This window comes from Centruroides vittatus, unplaced genomic scaffold (genome assembly GCF_030686945.1).
Source record: "Centruroides vittatus isolate TY-2023 unplaced genomic scaffold, ASM3068694v2 contig_484, whole genome shotgun sequence".
Taxonomy (NCBI): domain Eukaryota; kingdom Metazoa; phylum Arthropoda; class Arachnida; order Scorpiones; family Buthidae; genus Centruroides; species Centruroides vittatus.
The window spans coordinates 3,294,998-3,320,904 of record NW_027122274.1 but is presented as its reverse complement, the minus strand read 5'-3'; the positions used below and the strand labels follow the sequence as shown (position 1 = coordinate 3,320,904).

Here is a 25,907-nt window from a genome sequence, read left to right as displayed (position 1 = left end):
AAATTAGTGTGACATCGTCACAAAGCCAGGCTACAATTTTTAATTATATATAAATTTAATTTTCAATCATTTAATTTATTTAATTTAAAATATATGCTCTCGATCTAAAGTTAGTAATATCTTACTCCTGTACTTCATACTTTTCCTGTTAACTACAAAATCATGCCGTTATCTATGTAACTCCGTTCTGGAAAATTTTTGAATTGAAATCACGTGACTTCCGGTCTAGACGGAAGTAGCATACACACAGGTAGCATTATATACAAGTCTACATTTTTTTTAAAATTTGCTGGTAAAATTTCAATGATTAGGCTTTGACACTCCTAATTTCACTTAAAGATTTATATAGTCAATACTCGTACAATAGTCACATTTATAATTATTTGGTATTTCTACACCTCTGCAGTCTTTGTGTGACAATTTTTGCATTTTTGTTTGGGTATTCATAGATTTTTACTTTCTAACGCCTCTAGTTTGTGATTTTCTGGAGTAGCTATCCTACAAATAATTTATATATTGATTCTCCAATAAAAAATATAATTTTAAAAATTCCGATATTTTCTTTTTTATATTCTGTCTGTCAATTATTGAGAGTTTATTTGAATAAATAATTAGTTTGTTAATACTTTAAAATATATTGGAACATGTCTGAACAGATTTAAACTTCTTCTAAGAGCCACAAGAATATTTAGAAAAGGAAAAGAAAGATATTATTTTATCTAATCACTAAAACTGTCTATTAATAGTCTTCTATTTTTACTATCGTTCGTAATCTTGAATTGTCCTAACAATGAAGTGAGATCTAAATGATACTACGTAGAGTTATAGGCTATTAGTTCAACACGATATATTTATGATAATTCAACGTGATATATTTAGATCTGTGTATATTTATATCTTTTTTTTTTTATTAGCTAATACGTTCTTGGAAAATCTTGCGAAGGGAGCCATTGCACAAGTAAAGGAAATGCGATGGTTTGCGAAGCGAATCATCGCATTTCCTTTACTTGTGTTATAATTTGAGGTTATGTTCTAGAAATATATTTTAAATTATATAATATCACACGGAAATAGCAAATAAAAAGTACTTATTTAAATATGGTACTTTAATACGATAATAATAATAATAATGTATACTGGTTATTAGATCGTAGTTTATTGTATTGAAATTTTATCGTCCTTAGATTTGATGAAACAGAGCATTACGTAATTTGTTATTTAATATATATTATACTATTTGAATAAAAACAGAGAATTGCATGGTTCAGATTACATTGCTATTATTTTTAATGAAAGTATTCATCCATTTTTTTCTGCTTGTAGTTTATATTTTATTTTTAATTATATAAAAAATATTTTGTTTAATGCAAGATTACTATATAAAAGTCCATAACAAAAATATACATTAAATTGTTTAATTTTTTTTCCTTTTGTTTTGTAATTTATTAATATACATTTTGTATTTTATAATAAATATTATACTTATCAATAAGAATTAAATATTTTAAACAGCCTTTCTTGTTAAAAGTGTGCTTTTTTACAGATTTTTAAAATGGATTTTTAAATATACAGTACTTAAAACGTAAAAATGAAATACAAGTTGCTAATATTTTCACATAATTACACATGGCTTATTTAATAATCTTGCTGGATTTGTCATTTTACAACAGAAAAAATAGCCAAATCGTTCGATTTATTTTTGTTTATAATTTTTAGCCTGGAATTGTGGATCCTTATAGTTAACTGTTTTTCCTTTCTCTTTTTATATCCCATTGTTATATTTCTGAATAGTAGCAGACGTTTCTTGATTGCTGAAATTTATTATTTTTTTTTTTTTTTTAGAATTTTTAAACCTACTCTTACGTCTCCATGGAAAAATCCAGCAACGAGTTTCTTAACTTTCCGTCATTTAAAACTAAGTGTGGTGCCATCTGTTATGATATTTTATTTTTAAAAACTTTTTATACTAATAATTATTATAAAACGACAAAGAAACTTAATTTTGAAGGTAGGAATGAGTTTAATAAAAAAAAAAGAAAAAAAATTGCAAATGCTAATAATGAGTAAACTCTTCATTAAGTTCTACCCTACTCGAGATATAAACGGTCCTCTCTATCTTTTACCATCACAATCTAATAGCATCAATCCCCTGATTCCGAAACCTCCCTGAAAAGTTTCAGAATCTCTCGACAAAAAGCACAAAAGTTATTAACTATCTAAGTGAGTGAATAAAATTGTGTCCCCACACACTCTAACATCATTACATACAGAACTCCCCCCAAATTGTTTGCATTTCTTGATGTTTCACGGTTCCCTGAGTCAAAAATGTGAAAATCTTAGGGGGGGTCATTAATTGACCGATTTCTATATTTCCCCTCTGTTATATATAAGAGAGCCGGAAAAGTAAAATATGAAGTTCTTTTCTTTAAGAATTTTCTCATTTTTTCACTGCATTTTAGCATACATGTTGGAAGCTTAATCGCTTAAGCTGTATTAAGAAAACTCTTCTAAATAAATAAATCCACCTCAAATAGCAACTTGCCCCTGTACATCATACTTTTCCTTTAACAACAGAGTCGTGCCGGTCATCTATTAACTGTTTTCAGGAAAAAATTTTTGAATTGAAACAACATGACTTCCGGTTTGCATCAGAAGTTAATCAGAACCTTCTACCCCTAAGGTTTCCATATCTGGTCTCGTCTTTCATCTATCTAACTCTGTTCTAGAGATTAAGGAAAGATGGACGGACGGACGGACGACAGAGGAAATTTATGTCTACAATTTTTTCAAATTGCAGTCCAATTAATACAATGACATTTCCCTACTATTTTTGTATCAAATAACCAAAAATGTGAGTTAGCGAAGGGAATTATATTAGTTTTTACTACTCTATATTTTATTTGCTGTTAGGGTGTTTTTATTCGAATAATTAAGATGAGAACATCACGCATTTGCAAGTTTAGTACACGAAATGTTCTGTTTGCTTGATGCGATAGATTTCAACATTGATTACGTCATTCATGTACATTTTGAACACGTCATTAGGAGATGAAACGAAAGAGCTTTTGAGTACAGTGAAGAGAAATTGAATAGTTTCATGTTTACTTAATTGATTGATTAATTTTCAAATATAAAAATTAATTAGAATAATAAGTTAATAATTAAATTTTTAATGTAAAAAATACTCTCTTCACATGAAAATTTCTGATTTATTTTAGATGCATTTTTTTCTATAATTTCCATTAATGTGAATATATATGTCCTATGCACAGCATAATGTTTAAATTCATAAATACGAATACAAATAAACGTTAACTAAACTTTCGTCAAATAAATGTTTTCGTAATTGCATTTCAGTATTTGAAATTTAAAATTTTCTCTTCTCTATAGCATTTATTCTACTGTTTGTTTTATGAATTAATTTAAAACTATTAAAATAATTCACATATTCTTTCTTGAAAAAATTAAATATAATTTGTAAATATAACGAAATCTCTGCAATTATTAATGACTTTTGGCTGCTTCTATTGGCCACCAGAACGGTTTTCTCGTTTCCAATTTTATGTTCAAATCCTTCAATACCAAATATTTCGCCGCCAAACTCTCAGCAATCCTCAATAAAGCTAATCCATATCTTCCTTTACCTTTCCTAAATCTTCCCATATTTTCATTTTTGTCGTTATGAATAATACAGTTTTCTGGAATCTCTTTTTCAACTACTTCCAGTCGAATTGGCATCAATCTTTTTCTAAACAACTCCCGTATGATGAATTCTAGCAGTGAGCTCCTGACCTATATAACAGCCTTTGTGAAAGCTGATTCCATGAAGATAATCCAAATTACATTCCAAAGGAAAGCACTTGCCCGGAGGATGATCTGCTATGCCTTCTCCTATTCCTAGCCTGTACCGTAACTCTTCGTATGAATCTTCTATTTCCTTTTCTGAAGTCAGTTTGGGCGGCGAATTCGCTGGTAAAACAATTCGATAACCTAATCCAACATGGCGAGGATCTTCTAAGATCATTGTTGCCTTTAAATTTTTAGCTAGCTGGTCACTACAAAGCATTGTAGGAGAGACATCAAGAGAATCCCATGGTAATGGAGAAAAAGCGGACCAGATCATCTTATCAGAAACGGGAAGAATTTCAACCTTTTTTCTAACTTTATACAACTGAAGATGCCGAATCAGTTCAGAAACAACCGTCGTATCACATTCAAGAAGAAATTCTTCTGATGGAGAGGAAGAAATCTTGTAGAGAATGGTGTCGTAAAGAACACATCCTTGCTGATTCAGAAACATAGCGAACATACAAGAATGGGAACGATGAAGAAAATGGCCAATATCATTGGTGATTAATCCTTGAAGATACGCAGAAGTATCTGGACCCGAAAGCTGTATTAACGATCTATTTTTCAAGCACTCGATCTTCAATGTAGATAATGACGTGTATTTCTTTTCCAGCCGGAATTGGGAGAAAGAAAAATTTGTGACACCATAATATACGTTTCTGATTTTCCAGATATGTGGCTTCAATAATTTATTACTCTAAAAAGGAAAACAATTTGTAACATCTTGTATTGTAAAGTAAGCTAAACAAGATATAATTCATATCTATTAATTAAATATGATCTAAAATAGCTATTTCGTTATGTGAATAGTTTTCTAGCATCAATACAAGAATTCAGTTATTTTTAAATTTAATTATGAAAACTAATGAAAAATTCATTGGTTTTACATTAGTACATAATTTATAAAAGCTTTAATTAAACATCTTCAATTGCAAATCTTCGTTAATATTTGTAACATTACGATTAAAATGCAATTTAAAATCGAAATAAAGTTTTTTAATGTTATTAGCGAGGTCGCGGCCGAAGTTTTCATCTCTAAAACATACGGCGCTCGACATTCGACGTTCACGTTTTAGAGATGAAAACTTCGGCCGCAATCTCGCGACTATTTTAAGCTTTTTAAATTATGTATAATTTTCTTAGTTTGATTTTAGTAATTTTATACATTAAAACTTTTCGTTAATACACGAGGGAAATTTTTACTTTAGGAAGGAAATTTTTACGTAAAAGAGGTGGCAACACTTTTTATATTATCATCGTGTTAGCATCGTTTACATTATTTTCTAGAAGCTAACAAAATAATAAAAGATCAATATACATTCTAAAATAGGATAATATTTTAATAAAATTATTCCTTCTCTTTTTAGTTTAAGATTTGTGTATTTACTCACAACGTGCGAGATGGAAATTGCCATTTTCAATAGTAGCCTAAGCGTTAACAGCCATCTTGTTCTGACGCAAACTAATAATAATCGCTCATGAAATATCGAATAACGTTATACCGCCCAAAAATTACCCACCGAATAGGGATTTTTCCCTCTGCTCTCTATTCTCTGAATTGTGTTTTCGTAGTATCTATCGTTATTTATATTATAAATTTATTATATTGTGGTAAAAGATGTCCGTCTTAATATCGATAAGCAAAATAATAGTAGCTTTAGCTGCTTTATCTATTACGGGGCTTACATTTATTCGTTTAGTGTCTTTTCTTTCTCAGCAACGAACATTCAATGAGCTCCCGTTAATGAGTGAGTTTTTTTCGTTTCCTCCCTCTAATATACATTATTATTAGTAAACAAGCTTCTAGTCTAATTCAAATAGAGAAATAGAGGGATTATTTTGATGATGTCACACTATAATGACCAATGACGATTAGCTAATAGGGTGTGGTTAATCTGAATTCCAAATCAAAAAGACGATAGAAAATATTAAATTAATGCATTTTGTTTTTTCCTCCCCCTTTTTAGTTTTATTCTAATTGAAGAAATGTTTAAATATATAATAAAAGATATGATTATTATTATTATTATTTTTCAATCATTATATAATATACTTATTGTACTTATAAATGTTTAGGTAACTGAATGGATTGCATATTTGCATTAAGTAAGAAAATGTAATGAAAATGATACATTACTGATATGCCAAAATTAATGTCTTTTTTATGCAGAAAACTTACCTTTAAACAGTTCATTTGGATAAATATTATAATGGCAGTTAATTGTGAATTTTGATCAATTACTGATGAGAACTAACTATTGGATGAATTTCACTTTAAAAATACTTATAGGAATTATTAAAGAAAAGATGACAATATTCTTATTTTATCAAAACCATACCTTTTATACTTTTCCAGCTTGGGTTTATTTAAGATAAACAAACAAATGTTTTCAGTTATAAACCTGCTTCAGGTTTATGAATAAACTGTGAATAGACAATAAACCAAATAAATGAATAAACAATAGACAATGTTTTAACTTACATAAATATAAATATCTCAAGAACACAATGTATCGATAATCATCCAACTGTCAGCCAAATTAATCAGGCAATATTACACTGTAATTAATAATTAGAAATATCTTGTGTCAAGACACACATCTAGATCTGGATCTCTTATTGCTGATTTCAATAAGCCCCTATAGTATTCATTACTGTATTGAGATATGACTTTTAGTTGGAGACAATGACTATATGAAGATGAGGATAAAGATAAAAATAAAGCAAGCAAATAAAGCATTTATATGACACATTAACCATTTGCCAAAATATAAAAACATTGAAAAATTTAATACTAAAATTAATTTGTTATATCTTTTATTTCATAAAAGTTCTGTTTTTAATTAAAAACCAGTAATATATTCACACATTTATTTATTTTATTTCTTATTTATTTCAAGATCCTTATTTAGCTCTCCTAATTGATGGAAGTTGCCTTGCATTGTTCATCATACAACATAGCTTTATGAAGACATCAGCTGTTACTAATATAATAAAGAAAATTGGCTTTGAAACTTTTCAAAGAACAATATATGTGGTTTTCACTGCTTCAACTTTACAGGTATTTAATTTCATATTTTTATTTCTTATATTTATAATTATGTTTATAATTTTTAATCAAATTTATTAAGTTTTTAGCAAAGGAAAGTATAATTATGATTAGGATTTTGCAAAATCTTCATCACAGACTGGTGCTCATTCATTATGAGATATAATTACAGACATGATGAGATATGATACAGACATGAATACTTAGTGATGGTGATACATTCTGAAACATATGTTGTTAAGCAACTTCATCATTAAATGAGCATTGATCTATATGGGATGGAGGAGTCACATCCCGCTAATATTTATAATCCAATAAATTGTCATCTTCCCAACATATTTTTATTTTATATTATACTACATAATTAAAAGTAGAAATGCATACTGTACACAGCAAAAAAACATTATTTTTTATGTATATCCAGTCAAAACCCTAAAATAAGAAATTTTTCTTACTCATTGTCTTTGGCTGATCCCCCATCAACTCCAGAGATAGAGTAAACTTAGACAAACTTATATGATAAAGTCTACTATTCATATAAACTTTATGTAACATAATGATAAGTATTTATGTATTTGAACATATTTAAGTATAGAAAAGATACAAGTGGCTATGAATTTTTAAGCTCCATTATAATCTCATAGGACTTCTGTCATATTACAGTCCATCATTAAACAATGTATAACTTTAATGTAGAAATGAAATATACATTTCATATATATAACTATATGAAATACAGTAGAGCATCGATTATCCGACCCCCGATTAACTGACTTATCGGTTAACCGACCGCGTTCTAGTCGGCAAATTCAAATGTCTGCTAGTGATGTGGTGCTACAATATTTGGTTATGTCTTGGCTACTTTAATATTATTTTTGTTAAATTTTTGCATGTTTTAGCTGGCAGCACTGGCTCGACCACGAAAGGGAGGCTAGTATTTAAATCAGGCCTAATACCCTATACTAATAATGTATTTTTTCATACTTTTCAGTTATCTGACCAACCCCAGTCCCCAATTGAGTCGGATAATCGATGCTCTACTGTATATAAAATATTATTTAAATTATTTTTAAAATTTATCGTAAAGTATAAAAGTGTGATTTGTAAATTGTTGCTAGACAAGAAAGGCAACAGGAAATAATTTTGCTAACTCTTCTTTTGAAATATCAATATTGATGGTGGATAATTTATCAAAGAAAATACAGAAATAAGATTTAAAAGGGTGAAATGTTTATTGATAGAAGTATGAATTTTTCACATCATTACTCTGCAGAATCTTTGAAAAACCCATGATAAAGATTGATAATTGGAGTGTAAGAACAGTATTTAGACAAGAGTATATAGAAAAATTTAGAGAAAATAACATCAGTAAGAATAAAAGTAGAATATGTAATAATTTTAGAACTATTTAAGAACATTAAGAACAGTAATAAGCTTTTTGATGTTGTAAAATGTAAAATCAGCTTGTTCCATAAGACTTTCCAGCTTTTGTTCTTTTAAAATTGAAATTGGTTTCTGTCTTGAAGACCATTTAAGACGACCAAAAATGACTTGTGAGCACTAAGATTGGCCTTACTTTACTGCTAGATTTATTACACCTTCACAGGACATCAAATTAGACTTAGAAAAACACTATTTTATTTTCAGAATGCATTTCACACCTGGACTCCCTCATCAGCTTTTTTGCTACAAAATTAAAAGGAAGTTAACAATTTTAAAGTACTGTAATTGACACACATGAAAAAAGGCTGTAGACTTACATTTAACATATCGATAAAATTACTTTAAAATTGTTAGCCTCCTTTTAATTTTGTAGCAAAAAAGCTGATGAGGATTCCAGGTCTGAAATGCATTCTGAAAATAAGTGTTTTTCTAGTCTAATTTGATGTCCTGTGGTAGTGTAATAAGTCTAGCAGTAAAGTAAGGCCAATCTTAGTACTCACAAGTCATTAAGAAGACTAGACAAGAAACATATCATAGTAACAACCAAAAATGTTTGAGAATTAAAATTGCACTGCATGTTAAAGGTCTGTATAATAGTGCTATGGTTTATTTGAAATAATGAGAAGTAATATAAACACATACTAATGTACAATACACCATATAAATAGAATATTTATTCAAATATGGCAAACATTAAAAATTCTGTCACAACATTATTTAAAATTTTATTAATAAAATTTATTTTAAAATGTTTATAGAATTCCATATTATAATAAATTCTACAATTTTCTACAATACATGAAAATTCTATAATAATTTTTTAATGATTTTTATTTTTACTTTCCTGGCTGTTATAGTCGTATAATTATAACAGAGGGAAAGTATTACAACTGGTCAAAAAATAACCCCAAGATTTTTACGTTTTGACTTGGCACCTTGAAATGCCAAGAAATTCAAAAAAATTTGGGAGATTTTTTTGTGTGTATTAGTGTTCGTTCACCCACTTTGAAGATTAATTAATAACTCTAGTACTTTTTGTTGAAAATTTCTGAAATTTTGCAGGGAGGTTTCTGTATTAGGGGGATTATTGCTAATAAATTTTAGTGGTTTAAGGTCAAGTGGGCAGGTCATGTGTCATAGTGTCAAGTGAGGTTGGACTTAATGATTATTTCTCTTATTGTTAGCATTTACAATTTTTATAAACCTCATCTTTACCCTGAAAATTAAGCTTTTTGCCATTTTATAGTAATTACTAGTATAAAAAGTTTTTTAAATAAAATCTCTTAACAGATAGCACCAAACATAATTATAGAGTTTGGTGAAAAAGTTGTGCAACTTGTTGCTGGATTTTTTTATTTAGATATTTAGTTACATTTTGTAATTTCTTCTTTGATTACAGCAAGTTCTTTTTTTACACAGTCTTGAAGTTACATGACAACACATTTCAACATTTAACCCAACCTGATAATTTATATTTCATGAGGACATCAAATCTTCTTGGAATGAAATGGCACAACAATGCATGAATGGAGAGATAATACACATTTTAAGATGTAAAGAAGTATTGAAAAAGTGATACAGATTTGAATGTGTAGAGAAGGATAGCTGCAAGAACTGGATTTATAGATTGAATGAGAAAATGAAATCTGAAAAAATAGTCATTATATTGTACAGATATCTCCCATATAATATGGTAGTTAGATTCTGAAAAATTGCTGTGTTATGTGAATCTGTGCTATAGGAAACAAACGACTAATACAAAACATATGGTTAGGTTCCAAAAGTAAGCAAACATATACTATTCTTTTTCATAATTAAGAGAAATATGTTTATTAAAACAATCAACAATTAATTAACAATTGCAATCAAAAGTACTGCATTTTAATATTTCCTGTTGACTTTAATCTGAAGTATCAGCAACATTTTGATTTTTCTCTACTTTTTTCATAAAATCTGATATTTCCATTTGCTTGCATTTGCCTAGAAGATCTTTAAAAATTTAATATTTTTGTGTCATAACTTTTAATTTAATCTATAAAAAGAAAACACAGTGACAGTCTTTTTGGTTTATTTGGAGCACTATCATCAATGACAGCAACATCTGGTTTATAGAAAAAGAAAAATTGTATTGATACAATCAGTTTTCATTAAAGAAAACTGGGTAAAAAGTACAAAACAACAGTGGAAATTTCAATATTCTAAAATTCATAGCAAATATGAGACAACATCTTTGCTTGCTTGAATAAAAAAAACATATCAAATGATGGTATTTGCACTTACAAGTTGTGATGTTTTGTATGGGGATGTCTCCAGTTTTCAAACTGGGATTCACTCATGTTGTACAAAAGATTTCTCCAATTCTCAAACCATATTAGAGCAAAACCATGTTGTAGGAATACTAGTATTTTATGATACATTTAGAATCAAACATATAAATTAATAAGGAAAAAAGAGAATGGATAAGATAGGAGAAAGTAGATTTATCATTGAAGATGTACTTGTCTTTAGTAAAGAACTGAAAAAAGAAAATAATATACACTCAAACCTGTTTTTGTACGGTCTTTTTTTGTGTGATTTTTTATTTGTGCAATTTTTTTGTGCAGTATATGAGTTTCAATCAAATTGGTATACCGCACAAAAAAATTGCACAAAACAAATCGCACAAATAAAAAATTGCACAAAAAAAGACCGCACAAAAACAGGTTTGAGTGTAAATAAGCATTTAACAATTATGATAAAATTTCTTTGAACACCAATATGGTAATGTTAATACTGATAACATTATTATTAAAACCTGATAATTTTAATAACGGTGAATTTCTCCAAATTACTGGTAAATCAATATTTCATAATTCAAGTAATATTACTTTGTGAGTAATCTAGCAAGAACAATTGACAAGTATCAATTATTTTATTACTTTGCAACATTTCCTAATAATGAGAAAATTATTAGAATTATAGCCAAATTTTTATTAAAGTATTTTTCAAAGTTCAATTAAGTACCAGTAAATAATATAATATAAATGAAAATAAACACTGGTAAAACAATTTATGAAATTTTCCTTACATAAAGAAAGTAAATCTGTAGCATTGTCAATAAAGGAATAATCAGTATTTAATTTATTTGATTTTATTTATTTTTTGACTCTATGTAAATTTAAATCTTGAAAACAATTGTTTAAATTACTCCTAAGTAGATGAAGGCTTTCACAATTTCTTTCAGCTCAGATTCCTATTTTATTATTTTAAAAAACTTAGTTGAAATATCAAACTTCTTAAATGAACATTTTGTTCATTTAATAAATTTGATCATTTCAGTTTTAAGTTTTGTTTGATTCTTATGAAAGGGATATGAAGCAGAGAAAAATATGAAAAATGTTTATCCATTAGCAGATTTAGGACATTTAAATAATTAAGTTTCAGATTAACTTACTTTAATTTTTTTATTATTTTAAAATCTAATTTTATTTGTAATTAATTAATGTATAAATACTGTAGACAATTTTACTTTTGTAAATATAGATATTTTATTTTTAGCAAATTGATTAAGATGTATTCTTATTAGGAATCAAATTATTTTATTTATTTAAAAATAAATATTTATAAAATATTTTTACAATGAAATAATCATATTAAATAATTAAATATTATAAAATTATTAAAATATCTATTTCCAGTTATTGATGATTTATTGGAAAAATACAACTAATATGTTTTTGTGGAAAATTGATACATTACAAAGTGATCTAAGTTGGTGGACTTTTACCATTCTTCATGGCATTGCTTGGTCTTTTATTTATGGTGGATGCCTGATAATGGATTTATATGAAATGATTGGAATAAAACAGGTAAATATTAGAATGATAGAATCAGTACAGATTTTTTAGTTAGTGTATGATTATGTTTTCTCAGTGTTGAAACTGTGCCTTTTTGTAGATTGTGTTTTAAGACACCATGAATGTTGACATTAGACATTAGACTTTTTCACATCCACTTTATTTTTCTATGTGCTTTACAGTCTTTAAACCAATTGTGCCAATAAGTGTTTTGGGCCAATGCTCCTTGTCTGTTGGCTAATAATGTTTATCAATACATAATATTAGCAAATATCTCTTTACAAAATGTTTTCTTTTAGACATACCTGATACATGTTCTTTACAGCAATTTTTATTCTATTGTTGACATACATAAAACCAAAAAATGCACCGTGTACTCTAAATTATTTTTAAATTTCTTTAAACCATACAACACTAAATTTTTAATTAAAAGTTTTACCTACCTCAAAGTAACTTTTCATTTAGAGAATTACTTACAGAGTTCTACAATTTATGTACATCGATTGGCACAATTGGTTTAAAGACTGTAAAGCACATAGAAGAATAAAGTGGATGTGAAAAAGTCTAATGTCTAATGTCAACACTTCATTGTGTCTTAAAACACATCTGATTATGTTGTTATTGTGACTTTTATTCATAACAAACAAATAAAATAAAGTAAAATATCTTGAAAAAAGATTATATTTTACTAAGCATTTTTTAGAATTAGTATAAACTATCTTTTTAATACTTTTGTACTTAAGCTAAAAAAGTAGCAACAGATGTTTTTTCAGATTTATGTATCATTATTTTATTTTTTTATTATTTCTAAAATTGTATGGAAAAACCAATGAAAAAATTTAATTGAACAATTTTGATAAAAACACTAGAACATTATCAATTTTCTTAGTTATTTGACATAAGTGTGATTGTAGATTAAATATAAAAATATTTTTTGACTTAAAAAAACTTGTTATTAAACAAATGTATCAATATAATATTCATATATAAATTAGCAATATTAAATACAAGGTCAGAAAATATTACAAAATTTAGTAGATGGTTAACCATTGGTTCAAACAAGGGTGTGATTAATATGAGTCTGTAAGGGTCAATCGATTGAAGGTATTAATATTTTTACATTATTTATTAAATCAATAATGATCAAATATAATAGGAAAAAATAATTTTAAGACGATATACAGGTGGGTGCAAAAGTAGGTATATAGTTGTTATTATGGAAAAAAAAACATACAGGGAGAAAATAGGAAGAAAAAACATTTATTTTTATGTACAAATTACATCACAAATAAGGAATATGAACTAATAAAAGATAATAAAAATAAACACCAAACATTTGTATTTCTCAGATTATCAACTGTATACCTACTTTTGCACCACCCCCTGTGTGTATATACATATTTTACCGTAAAAGTCTGAAGTCCAGTAATTCTTAGAAATTACCAGTAAATCTGGACACTTACTGGCATTGAGTGGTAAAATTCAAGCTGAAACCATGATAAAAATATCTATATTTTGGGCTTTTATCAAGAGATGAGAAATGTTGGATTAATGAACACTGAATTAGCTCAGGTAAATATTTATTCATATTCATTAATTTAATATTTCTGTTGTTTTGTAATCTACTTAAAAATATAAGTTAAGAAAATAAAAGTATTATTGTAATGATTTTTATTTGATATTTTAAAATAAATTTTGTATGAAATTTGATTAGAAGAGTGTAGATGAATAAATCATCTATTACACAATTATTATTTTTTGTTTATGTCTTTTAATGCAGCAGAATGAGTGACATAGTACATAGCAGATTTTATGAACTTTTAATTGGATTTGTGAATAAGAAGAAATACAATAATTTTTAACTAATGAACAATATAACACTTTGTTAAGTGAAGTGAAAGATGCAAAAATCATGGCCAGTAAAAATATGTTTACTATGGAGTTTGATGAGATATGATGTTCTCAACACAGGGGTGAAGAGAAACTAACAACATGAGTTCTTCCACATGATTTAGAAAAGAAGAAATTCTTTACTATGTTTGTTTTGATGAACTGTTTAATATGATACATAAAGCTCACATTGCTATTGGTCAGAGTGGAAGAACTCAGATGGCTATGAAAGTGAATTGCAAGTATAAGAACATGACCTTTGAATCTATTGTTATTTAAAGAAACAAAAGCATTGAAAAAAGTTATTGTGGTAAAGTACATCCTATACAATGAAATGAATTCACAATGCTAAATTGACTTAAGATATGTAAGCCAATCCAGACAACATGTCAGCATTCATATTGGTATATCAGGATCATTTGACAAAATTTGTTATTCTCTGAGCATCAAAATCAGAAAGGGCTGGGGAAGTTGCATATTATCTTTTGTATATTTTTAGTTTTTAGCACATCTAATATTCTTCATTCTGCTAATGATAGAGAGTTTTGTAACTAAGCTATATGTTTATGTGGCATGTGGGCTGACAGAAAGATAGTTCATGGAAAACTGGGGTACAACAATAGTTGAACTTACAAACCAGGACATTAAAAATATGTTATCCACTTCAATAGAAACAAATAAAACATCAAAATGAGCTGAAGTTTTGAACTCACCATATGAAGCTATGTTTGGTGTTCCAATGAAAGTAGATATTGCCAGCTCAGTTGTTCCATATGATTTAGTAAACAATGTAGACACTGAAGATTTGGAAAAAATTTTAAATGCTGGAAATAGAGGAATGCAACTAGTGTACAGTTGGAGCAGATGACAAAGCAGCACAGATCAGCATTTGACATTAGTTGAAATTGAGTCAGCAGACCCACCATTATCACTGGAGAGCTGTAATATGACTTTGACAACTTCTAACAGGGCCAAAAAAGTGATGCTGTTTCAAAAGACTGCCAAAGAAGACTTTGAAATTCAAGCAATGAAAATGAAAACAGCCTCTTTTAACAAAATTCCAAAACTTTCAGTTGGACAGAATGTAAGAATTAAAGTGCCACATGTAGACTGAGCAAGGATTGATGCAAAATCTTTAGACCTCTGAACCTCTTCAGCTTCCAGCAAGTATTTAATATGTATCAATTTACAAATGTTTTTGGAATTACCTGATTCCAATAAAATCAATAATAGCTGTGGTCATAAATATTGAGGATGATGGATTTTATCAACTTGGCACTGAGGTCAGAAAACTGAAGTTATTATACACTAGAAATCAATTTACATTGTTCAAAGAGAATTCTATCAGTATTGAAGAAATAGGAAAAGAAGAAGTTAGTGTATGGGAAGTAGTTATCAAACTACCTTTCATTGGAGGCCAAGGGATCAAAAAGTGCAATTGTTTAAAAAGAGTTCAACAGAAAAATGGTTTGATACAAATGCAGGCTCCTTTCTCATTTCTATTTGATAAGATTGAGTGTAAAATCAAATAGAAACAGAAAAGTTTGCAAATCACCATCTTTGTTGTGCAATTCTGAATGTCATAATGGTCAACCTTGTTGCAACAAGTAAATTTTTTTTATCATCACAGGAATTATCATTTATTTAAATTTGTTTAAAACTATAAAAATTTTTTCTATTTTACTATGACCTGGTGTTTATTATTTATTATAACCAGGGTTTGATATAGGAGAATTTATTCACTTGTGACCACTATATTTGCTAACGTGGAAGGTAAAAACTATAGACATACAAATAATAAAAATTAATTTATGGATAAACTCTACAAGTGTCATCACCAGGGGGCAACTTTCCTTTTTAAAAATAAAAAAAAATCTACATTTTCCAGCACTAGTTTCCAGTAGATAAAAGCAGTTACACCCCCAGAAGGTATTGATGGACATAAACAAGACATCTGTTATCACCAGTTCCTTTTTAAGAAGTTATTTTATAATTTTAATTGGAAATATTTTTGTGTTTTACAAGGACTGTTTTATACTACCAGCGACATGTAGCCTACAAAGAAAGGTCGGTTGCCGGAAAAGTGTATTGTCTAGGAATATAGAAAGTAAGTGTGATCCCTTTTGGGCAGATTTCGTCTTTATTTTTATTGAATAAAAATTAATAAAATATATTGTAATAAACAAACAAAATTTGAAAAAATGTTTTAGTGTGAAGTTTGTTATTTAATGAATGTTATCTTTGAACTTAAGTGTTTTTAAAATTTTTTAAAACATCATGTGCTACATGGTGTGATAAAGTATTTATGTCAATATAAAAATTACCCAAGCCAATCATTTCTCTTGGTTATATGGATATTTTATCAGGGACTTCATACTTTTCTCACTCAATACTGGTAAATGTCTAGACTGGATTTACTGGTAATTTCTAAGATTTGCTTAACTTTGGACTTATATGGTAATATATACATCTATATATTTCAAGAAGTTTTATACTTTTTACTTGTGGATGAAAGTGTAAGTTGCTGACATATGGGGGCAATTAGTTAATTGCGCGTCAGGAAAAACCCAGGGCCCGATCGTATGTGGGTGGTGGTGGCAGACGCAAAGATGACAAGTGTCTTATAATAACCGTTTATTTTAACATCAAAGCAAACTTACAAAGTACAATACAAATTGCGATCTAGATCGTCTGCGGCAGAAGGAGCTCCGGATGACGGCGATTGGGGAGTGCTGTCGGAGTTGTCGGTGAAGCCCCGGGGCAGTCAGGCAGAAGAGTCCGAGGGGTTGGTGACGGATGTCGGTGAAGGAGTAGGTGGCAGTTTGGAGTCCCGTTGTTCACTTCCTGGTAGAAAGCTCCATCGTCTCCCCTTCTGACCTTGATTCGGGGGTTTGTATACGATTTTCCCTCGTATCTTCCCCTCTTGATTGGTCTTGGGTCCCTTTTTCCTTTTCTCGATTGGTCAGTCTACTGTTTTTAAGCAAGACGAAAACCAAGTTTGGCTGGAGACGGCGCCCGAACGTTGACAGCTACTCACATAATTTACACTGTTTGCCCCCCTCTCGCAGACATCTGGCTGAACCGATCAGCCAAACGTTCTGTGGCCGTCCCCCCTTTTGAGACAGTCCTGGGCTCACATGGTCTAACAGGTGTCCTTGACCATATGTCTCTCTTCTTTCTCCCCTTTTTGTTAATTGTTTACATCTCGACTCTTGTATACGAGCACCACGACATCCCCTTCGTCATTTATTACCGCGTTGTGTTTGTTTTAGAAGAAATGCTTTACATTGGTTGGGTTTGTAGCCCAACACGCGTTCTCGCTCCGATTGACTTTCCGAAATTTCCCGATGTAGCAATCTTGTAAACAATCGAATTCCCGGTGCGATTTTAGGATCTTCACAAAAGAAATTTTCGTGTTTTGTCATTAGTGTTTTGTTATTGTGTATCTGGATATAACTATGTGAGGTTTCATGACTTTTAATGTTGCCTATGGCCTGAGCAATGATTGGATGGCATGCCTCAGTATAAATAACAATGCACTTTTGTGAAAGGTGTCATATGGGTCCTGAGTGGGTAAGAGTGACTTGCTTGCAAATGACTAATTAGCAAAATAATAAAAAGATTTTATTAACTGTCTATGGAAGATTCATATTTTCCACTCTTACAAGTTTTACATTATGACAGTTACACAATATAATTTTGACTGGTTTGTGGAAAGAGAAATACAAATGAATATTACCAGATGTAGCAGTTCTTTTTCAGTTCTCTCACCTATTGTTTTGTCAGTATCAATGCATGCTTCTTCTATTCTTCTTTAAAGGGGTTCTTGGGATAGTCTGGTTCAAGTATCCAAAAATTTAAGTATTTCTTTGATTTAGAATCTGCATACATATTTTTTGACATTTTTGACTTCAACAATATTCCAGCCAAATGGACTGTTGAAAACCAGTGATTTGGGAAAATGAAAAGTTATGTGAAAGGATGAGAATGATAAACTTGATGTGGCCACTTACAAATGTTTCATACAGCAATGCAGTAAAGGAGTATCTGCCAGTATAAGATAATCAAAGAAAAAGCAGAGATGTTTAACAAAGAACTTCACAGCAGTAAACTGTTTATAGCAAGTGAGAGCTGACTATGAAGAAGAAAAAACATGGTGTGTGGCAGCTGAAGGTCAGTCAACAAACAAAAAATATGTATGTGGAAGAGTTTAGAAAGAAGCCAGAGAACACAATAAAGGAAGAACTAACTCCCTGCTGCAGTGTATAATGCTGATGAGATTGGTCTTTTTTTCAAAATGCTGCCTTCAAAAACTCTTGCTGCCAAGAACAAAGAGCAAGCCTGTGGGTATAAACAACAAAAACAATGCATTGCATTAATGGCATGTTGTAACACTGATGGGAGTAATAAACTTCTCGTCTTAGTGATTGGAAGAGCCCAACAGCCATGATATTTTCAGCACAGTGAGATGAATATACTACTGGTAGATTATCATGCTAAAAAGAAAGCATGGATAGACTCAGAAATTTTCTCTCTGTGATTCCATGATAAATTTATAGCAGTTTTGAAGGAAGAACTGAAGAAAAAGAAACTTCTGTTAAAAACCATCCTTCTAATTGATAACATTCTCAGTCATCCCTCTAACTTGTCTTTGAAATCAGGTAATATACTGTTTTTTTTTCCTCCAAATGTGACAACTCTGATCCAACCTATGGATCAAGGAATTTTGGAATCAATTAAGTGTCACTATTGACATGCAATTCGTACCTCTCTATTGGATAAATGTGAAAACAATTTTACCAAAGCTATGCTGAAGGTGTGGAAAGCGATCAACATGCATGATATTGTTTCCAAACAGCAGAAGCATGGGATCTTGAGGAGATTACTACATTAGTAAGTGTTGGAAAAACACATGGCCTTTGATTGGCACTAAATTCGAGTCTACATAGAGTGATAGTGATTAAGTCAATTCAGAATCATTTACAGATATGTTCCACAAGCTTCCAGGAGAAGTTGATGAACAGAACATTCCTAATTGATTAAATGAGAAATATTATGGAGTAAACCAGGCTTTAAGCGATGAAGAAATCATTGAAAATGTGCAGGATGAAAGAAATGAGGAAGAGGACACAGAAGCAGAAAGAACAAAGATTTCTCATACTGCTGGCATCAAAGCTGCCAACATTTTCCTGCAGTACATAATGCAACAACCAGACACATACAGTACTGATTTAATGCTCATAAAGCTATTGCAAGACAAACCATGCCATCGACAAGCTTCTTCATTAAAACAAATAAAAATCCATGACATTTTTCGAAGTGACTACACTGATTAGAACATGCAGCATTTCAACTATGCTGTATTACATTTTAAATTTCTTTTACTGTATACAATACTTGTCTCTTATTTGTTTCTTAAATACATGTGTACTACAGACAGTAAATATGTAATATTAAATTTAATAAAGAATTAAACTGATGTGTTTTATCTCTCAGTAAACTGGTACTCTTACTAATTTGGCATTCCTTTGTGCAAAGAATGGTCAGATTAGCAAGAGTCTACTTTATTGATAATAGTACCAATATTTAAAGACTGTAACAAATTTAGTATATAAATAATAATTGCATGAAATGAGCAATTCTTGTGACATCATCACAATGCCAGGCTGCTATTTTTAATCATATTATTAATTTATTTAATTAAAAATATATGTTCTCCATCTCAAATTTGTGTCTTGCCCCTGTACATCATACTTTTCCTGATAACAACAGTCATGCTGGTCATCTATGTAACTCCATTTGGGGGAAAATTTTTGATTTGAATTCATGTGACTTCTGGTCTAGACTGGAAGTTCATATATAATTAATTGTGGTCTCCTGTCCCTAAGCTTTCCATATGTGGTCTGGACTTTCTTTCATCTATATAACTGTTCTTGAGATTAAGAAAGGACAAACGCAGATGACTGGGAATTTATAGGTCTACAATTTTTTTAAGTTGCAACCCAATCACTGAACAGATCGTACACACAGGTTTCAGTCATTAGTTTGATGTAAATGTAAAAGAATATATTATATCAGTGGCGTGCCGTGACATTTGATGACAGGGAAGCTGTGTTTCTGTAAGAAGCCGACTTCCAGGGGCAATCAGTTAATTGCGCGTCAGTGATGGTCTAGGGCAGTGGTTCTTAACCTTTTTATACTCGTGGCCCACCAAATATTTCATAATTTTTTGTGACCTCCATTTTTTAATAATAATTTATATTTGATAATTTGATAATTTATCTATAATAAATTGATTTTTTATTATTGCTTTATTTTTTATATAATAAATGTAAATCATAACTTTATTATTTCATTATCTATTTAAATAACATTCAAACTTCACAATTAAACATGAAAACTCATTAATTTTTAACAGAAAATAAAATAAGAAACATGTCGATAAATCGATCCAATGTCGATGCTAAAACTAAACTAAAACTAAAACGCCCACTTGTGGTAAGGATTTTGCATATCTTTTGCAAAAATATTTAAATTTTCAAAGCCTACTATTTTTCCTAATTATTTTTAAAATTCCAAGCATTAATAGTTTCTTAAAATTGCTTTGGAATAAAAGAAGTAAATACTGCGGTGTAAGTAGCATATTTACATTTATTTCTTCTGTACTAACAAAGTTGTATGTAGGAAGAAATACAAAATAAATAAATAAAAACTAAATAGGAAAACTTTATCTTTCTTATTTCACTTTTCAATACGATATTCGGATTATACATCAATTTTCTTTTTATTATATTCTGAAGGAAATTTTGCATAATTTGGCGGCCCCCGGCAAACTTCTTATGGACCCCCAGGGGCCGCGGCCCCCTGTTAAGAATCACTGGTCTAGGGTCCATTCGTATTCATTTGTTCGATAAGCCAGTAAAAACTGTAGACTTCTCTAAATGTATTTTTAATATCACAATTACATTCTGAATCGCTAGCCACGATATAAGGGCTAAAATTAAAAATAAATTATAAAAACTTACTCGGTGAAATAAAATGTGCGGTGGATATACATACCTGGTACAATGTATTGTTCGATTGTATTAATATACTTTTAAAGAAAATTATAATTAAAATATAGCTTTGTAAAGAAACGTACATAAAAATAACATAAAATATTCTTTACTTTTTAAATCTTAAAACAATCCACTTAGTCAAATATCTTGATACGAGTAGCTAATGGATGGAACTAGTGACGGTCCAGGTAGAGTGAGTGTGTGCGTGCCAAATCCCGAGGGTGCCGATACCGGTCAATGTCAAATGCCTCTTTTGTCGCATCACTAGTATATCTCAAAGGACGCCACAGGGCTGTTGTAAATTTTAAACGTTTCTCACCGTAGCTGTAAAAATCTAACTATGTTAAACTTAATAGTCATTCGTTTTCTAACTAATTTGTTTTAATACCAGGTGTACACAGAAATCAGTTTCCCACTGTACTGAGCGAGTGATTGGTTCTGTTAAGCTTTTGTTGAAGTAAAATTCTGGCTCTTTCAACAGGGTTTTCTTTATGTCCCCATTCCCTAATCTCTTAATTATTTAGTCACTTCTTAAGTAGAAATAAGTCGAAACCAGTTACTTTGTACCTGAATATCTGTAGTCTTGGGAAAACAGTGGAAAGACAAATTTTTATGACAACGGATATATAAATCGTAAATTTAAGGAAAATAAATTCTAGAGCTTTTTTTTGTACCATTGTATGTACTGTACGTCTCATTCATTAAATTTGGTTGTAAATGATGCTGCCAAAGTAACAGTTAATTTTTAACACTGTACTAGAATCGTACACGTTTTTTCTGCATCTCCTTACAGATGGGACATACTAAATCGTAATATCACCGGTTTAACATCGAAATCCATAAGTAATATAAGATGGGAGAGCGGAATAAACGCAGAATAAATATATCAAATATTTTAATGGATTTTTTTAAACTCCTGTCAACTATACAGAACTATCATAAAAACATGCCAGTAAACTCCTATCGGTTGGGTTAAGTTATAAATCTAGTCTAGGGTGGGCAACCTTTTTTATAACACGGGCCAGAATAAATTTTACGTTTTTCCGCGGGCCGTAGTAGTTAATTGACGCCTTTTTGTGACTCGTAATTTTTTTAGTCTGCAAATATGAAATAAATAAATAAAAAGTTTATACTACATTTATTTCTCTTATCGTTTTCGAAAATTACAAAGAATTGGAAAAATAACTATTAATTAGTTATTTTTCGAATTTAATAATCTATTAAAGATCTCGCGGGCCGGATAGAAACTTTTCGCGAGCCGTAGCCGGCCCGTCGGCCGGGGTTGTCCGCCGTTGATCTAGTCTACTCGTGATTCACGTAATCGGGCGAGGGCGGCCGAATATCTAGCAGGCAGGCGGCTAAACAGCCCACAACCGGTCTGGGATATAAAATTAGAAGCTTTATGTGTGAAGCATCCACCAGCTAAACCGGGTGACGTTGGTGCTCTGTAAAGCGCATGCGCCAATGCCTATAATCTGGCTGCTTGGAAGTTGACAGGCAGGTGGCTAACAGCCCACAACCGCTCCGGGATATAAAGCTGTACTCTTTACGAGTGTGTCGCTTCTACCAGCTAAACCGGGTGAGGTTGGTGCACTGTAAACCGCATGTGCTAATGCCTATATAATCTGGCTGATTGGAGACTGACCCGGTTTCGACATTCCTTCCGCCACCGAATTATTCGAATATACAATAGCAATCTTATCGTTTTTTTTTTTTTCACATGTAGTATAGAAATTTGTAAAAGATACATAATGCAGTTATAATAAAATATTAATTTTAATTAATTCAAAGTACGTTAAAATATGAAAATTTATATTTTATAAAATTCAAGGGAAGGTCATTGGAAGGTGGAATCGGCGCTTCCATCGCTTCCAATGACGGCACGCCACTGTATTATATTACTAAATATTCAAAAACTACAAGATGTTCAGTATTTATATATATATATATATATATATATATATATATGGCAACTAATTTTATTTTACTTTTACACTTACATGTAAACAAATTTGAATTGTTAAAAAAAAAAAAAATGGATATTAGTAGCAGGGGAACAGTTGTATCTCTTTGGCTATATGCCACTGTCAAAAATATTAAATGTACACTACCTAAACTTAAAAAGAAAGAAATATGGCCTGAGAGAATCAGACATTTTTTGGGTAATGCAGGTTTCTTGTTTATTTTTTCTTCTTGAATCCATCAAACTTGAGTGAATGTTTAGAAAATATACAGTAGAACCTCGATTATCCAGACCTCTATTATCCGGATTGTTCAGAATAAACCAAAATTTACAAATTTGCTGATTTGCACTTGGCGAATTGCGACACTATTTATGTACGTACGTGATGGAATGCATGGAACAAAATTTTGAAAAGACCATTAGTAAATTCCATTAACAGTAGAAAGTGGTATAGGAGACATTGCGAAAGCAATAGCACAAATTTCAATATGTGTTGAATGTGACGAAGAAGATGTAACCGAGTGGTTAAAAGTATTCGCGATTTAGCAGCTTCAAAAAAAAACAGCTAGCTTTAAACAAAAATCGTTAATAATTGAATTTCTTAATAAAAAAGAATTTAATATTGAAGCTATATGTAAATCTAGACAAATAAAAGTTATTCATACTATATGCACTGTCAATTATTTTTTTTTTTTTCGATTATTCGGATTTTTCCTTATCCGGACTACCTTCATCCCCAATTAGTCCGGATAATAGAGGTTCTACTGTACTATGAATTGTATCAGATATAGAAATAAATTTAGTGTTAAGCAAAAATATAAATTATGACATTGCATTTTTTTTTTTTAATCCACAGTATTATTTTGGCTAAGATGAATTTTAGAATTATTCTTATTAATTCAGTTACATATAGACAGATATAGAATCTAGATTAATAATTATTATATTAAGATATTTGGCATTATGTCCATTCTGTAAGAGGAGGAAAAGGATTTAATCATTCATATTCTGTATTAAAACATGGTTTAATACAGAATATGAATGATTGATTTTATTTTCATTTTACCGGTAAGTAGTTTGATATATTTAAATTGATTAACTTTTTAAAAACATGAAAATTTTGGCAATATCTTTGACATCAAAATTATTTTGATTACTGATACTACGCTAAGCTGTTAAGAAAAATTTTTTCTTTAAACAAGTGGTTAAAATGTTTTTAAAATTGATAGAATCTCCCTTTGTAAGAATTGCTTGAGCAATAAAATTTATTATTAACCAGTATAGTATTATAATTAAATTTACGTGTTTACTTTTTATTAACAGTTTCAGTTTAAGTGTTATTTTCAATATATTTATCTTAAATTCCTATTTTTGAGTTATTTTAAATATTTTGATATATTTAAATTGATAAATTTTTAATTTGTTTTTAAAACTTTTTTAGATCTATTACGATCTCAGAGATTTGGGAAATCCTCAACAGTGCAAGTCTGAACACTTACTCAGGTTACATGATCATTGTCGTCATCCGAGCATAATATGTTTGATTATAGTATTATGGATCTATCCAGTTATGAGTTTAGACAGGTTGTTGTTAGCAGTGATCCTTACTGTGTATGCACTTTTAGGATTTCAGTCAGATCATCTGGATTATGTATATCAGAAAGAGCAAATGCATCAAAAGAAAATAGAATTACAACACTATTTTTAATTTTTTTTTCAATTGAAAATGTAGGCATATATATATATATATGTCTACTTGTGTGTGTTAGATATTTTTTGTAAATTGCTCATTATTTAAACATTACATAAAATTTATATTTATTATATTCCTTTAGAAGATTGAAAACTGTCAAAAAATTTAAAAGTTTTAATTTGTTTTATTTGACAGTTTTTAAAATTAATCATAATTAATCATAAATGGAATGTTAATGTTTGTAACATAAATACTAATTTGCTCATTTTAAATACAGATGCCTTAAAAATTTTATATATTTTTCTTTCAATTAAAATTAAATCAAATCACATATTAGTAATTTTAACTAATGTGAGATTTGTAACTTGTTGATTAATTTTCTGAATAATAATACTTACATTCAAAACATTTTCTTAATGTGTATTAAAATAGCTTGTTTAAATTTTCATTTAAAATAACTAAACGTGATTTGAAAAGAAAACATTTTGGAATTTGATTTAACATTTTATTATGCAATATGTGATGCAAACTGTAAAAAGCTAGCTTTAGTCAGAAAAATCAATTTTCATTTATTGACTCCATCTTATTCTGTAGACTAAGAGGAGCATATAAGAGGATGTTTATAGCTTAAAATGTTGCCAAACATTACTAGAAACATTTGATGTTGAAATGCATTTTTTGCTCTACTGCAAAATTTATTTTTCTGGCTTAAAATACCTTTTTGTAGATTGCATCACATATATTGTCATTCTTAAAAATTAATTTTCATGAACTTATCTGTGTTAAAATAACAGTAAGTTATATATGTATTTGTCATGCTTCAGTATATTGAATTTTATTGACATTTGCAAATATATATATATACACATTATATATGTCTTTGTCTTCTGCTCAGTTTTCAGTATATTGTTTATCTTACTTAAAGGTACTGAATAACAATGTTTTTATTTTCTTAAGATTTTTATAGAATGTGGAAAAATATTGTAAAGCAAAATATTGCTACATTTTTCTACTTTATAAATATCTGTAGCACAATTCATTTATACAATTTGAATTTTTCAATATATGGTATTATTCTCATTTAAAAACTACTAATGAAAAATATCATTGTGTGTAACAATGGTAA

At 29.5% G+C, this 25,907-nt stretch overlaps 2 protein-coding genes across 2 annotated transcripts; one reads left to right on the top strand and one right to left on the bottom strand.

Annotated features, from left to right (window-relative positions):
• Positions 1 to 3,202: 3,202 nt before the first annotated feature.
• LOC136978038 (putative transferase CAF17 homolog, mitochondrial) lies at positions 3,203 to 5,365 on the bottom strand. The gene is given in 3 exon segments (XM_067273682.1): positions 3,203 to 3,750; positions 3,752 to 4,546; positions 5,241 to 5,365. Coding segments are annotated over 3 exon segments (1,065 nt in total). The 5' UTR covers positions 5,265 to 5,365; the 3' UTR covers positions 3,203 to 3,504.
• A 102-nt stretch (positions 5,366 to 5,467) lies between these two features.
• LOC136978039 (nurim homolog) lies at positions 5,468 to 25,125 on the top strand. Its single transcript, XM_067273683.1, has 4 exons — positions 5,468 to 5,597; positions 6,750 to 6,910; positions 12,019 to 12,189; positions 24,530 to 25,125. Exons 1-4 carry the CDS (start codon positions 5,468 to 5,470, stop codon positions 24,794 to 24,796), a joined length of 729 nt encoding a protein of 242 aa, XP_067129784.1. The 3' UTR covers positions 24,797 to 25,125.
• The last annotated feature ends 782 nt before the right edge of the window (positions 25,126 to 25,907 follow it).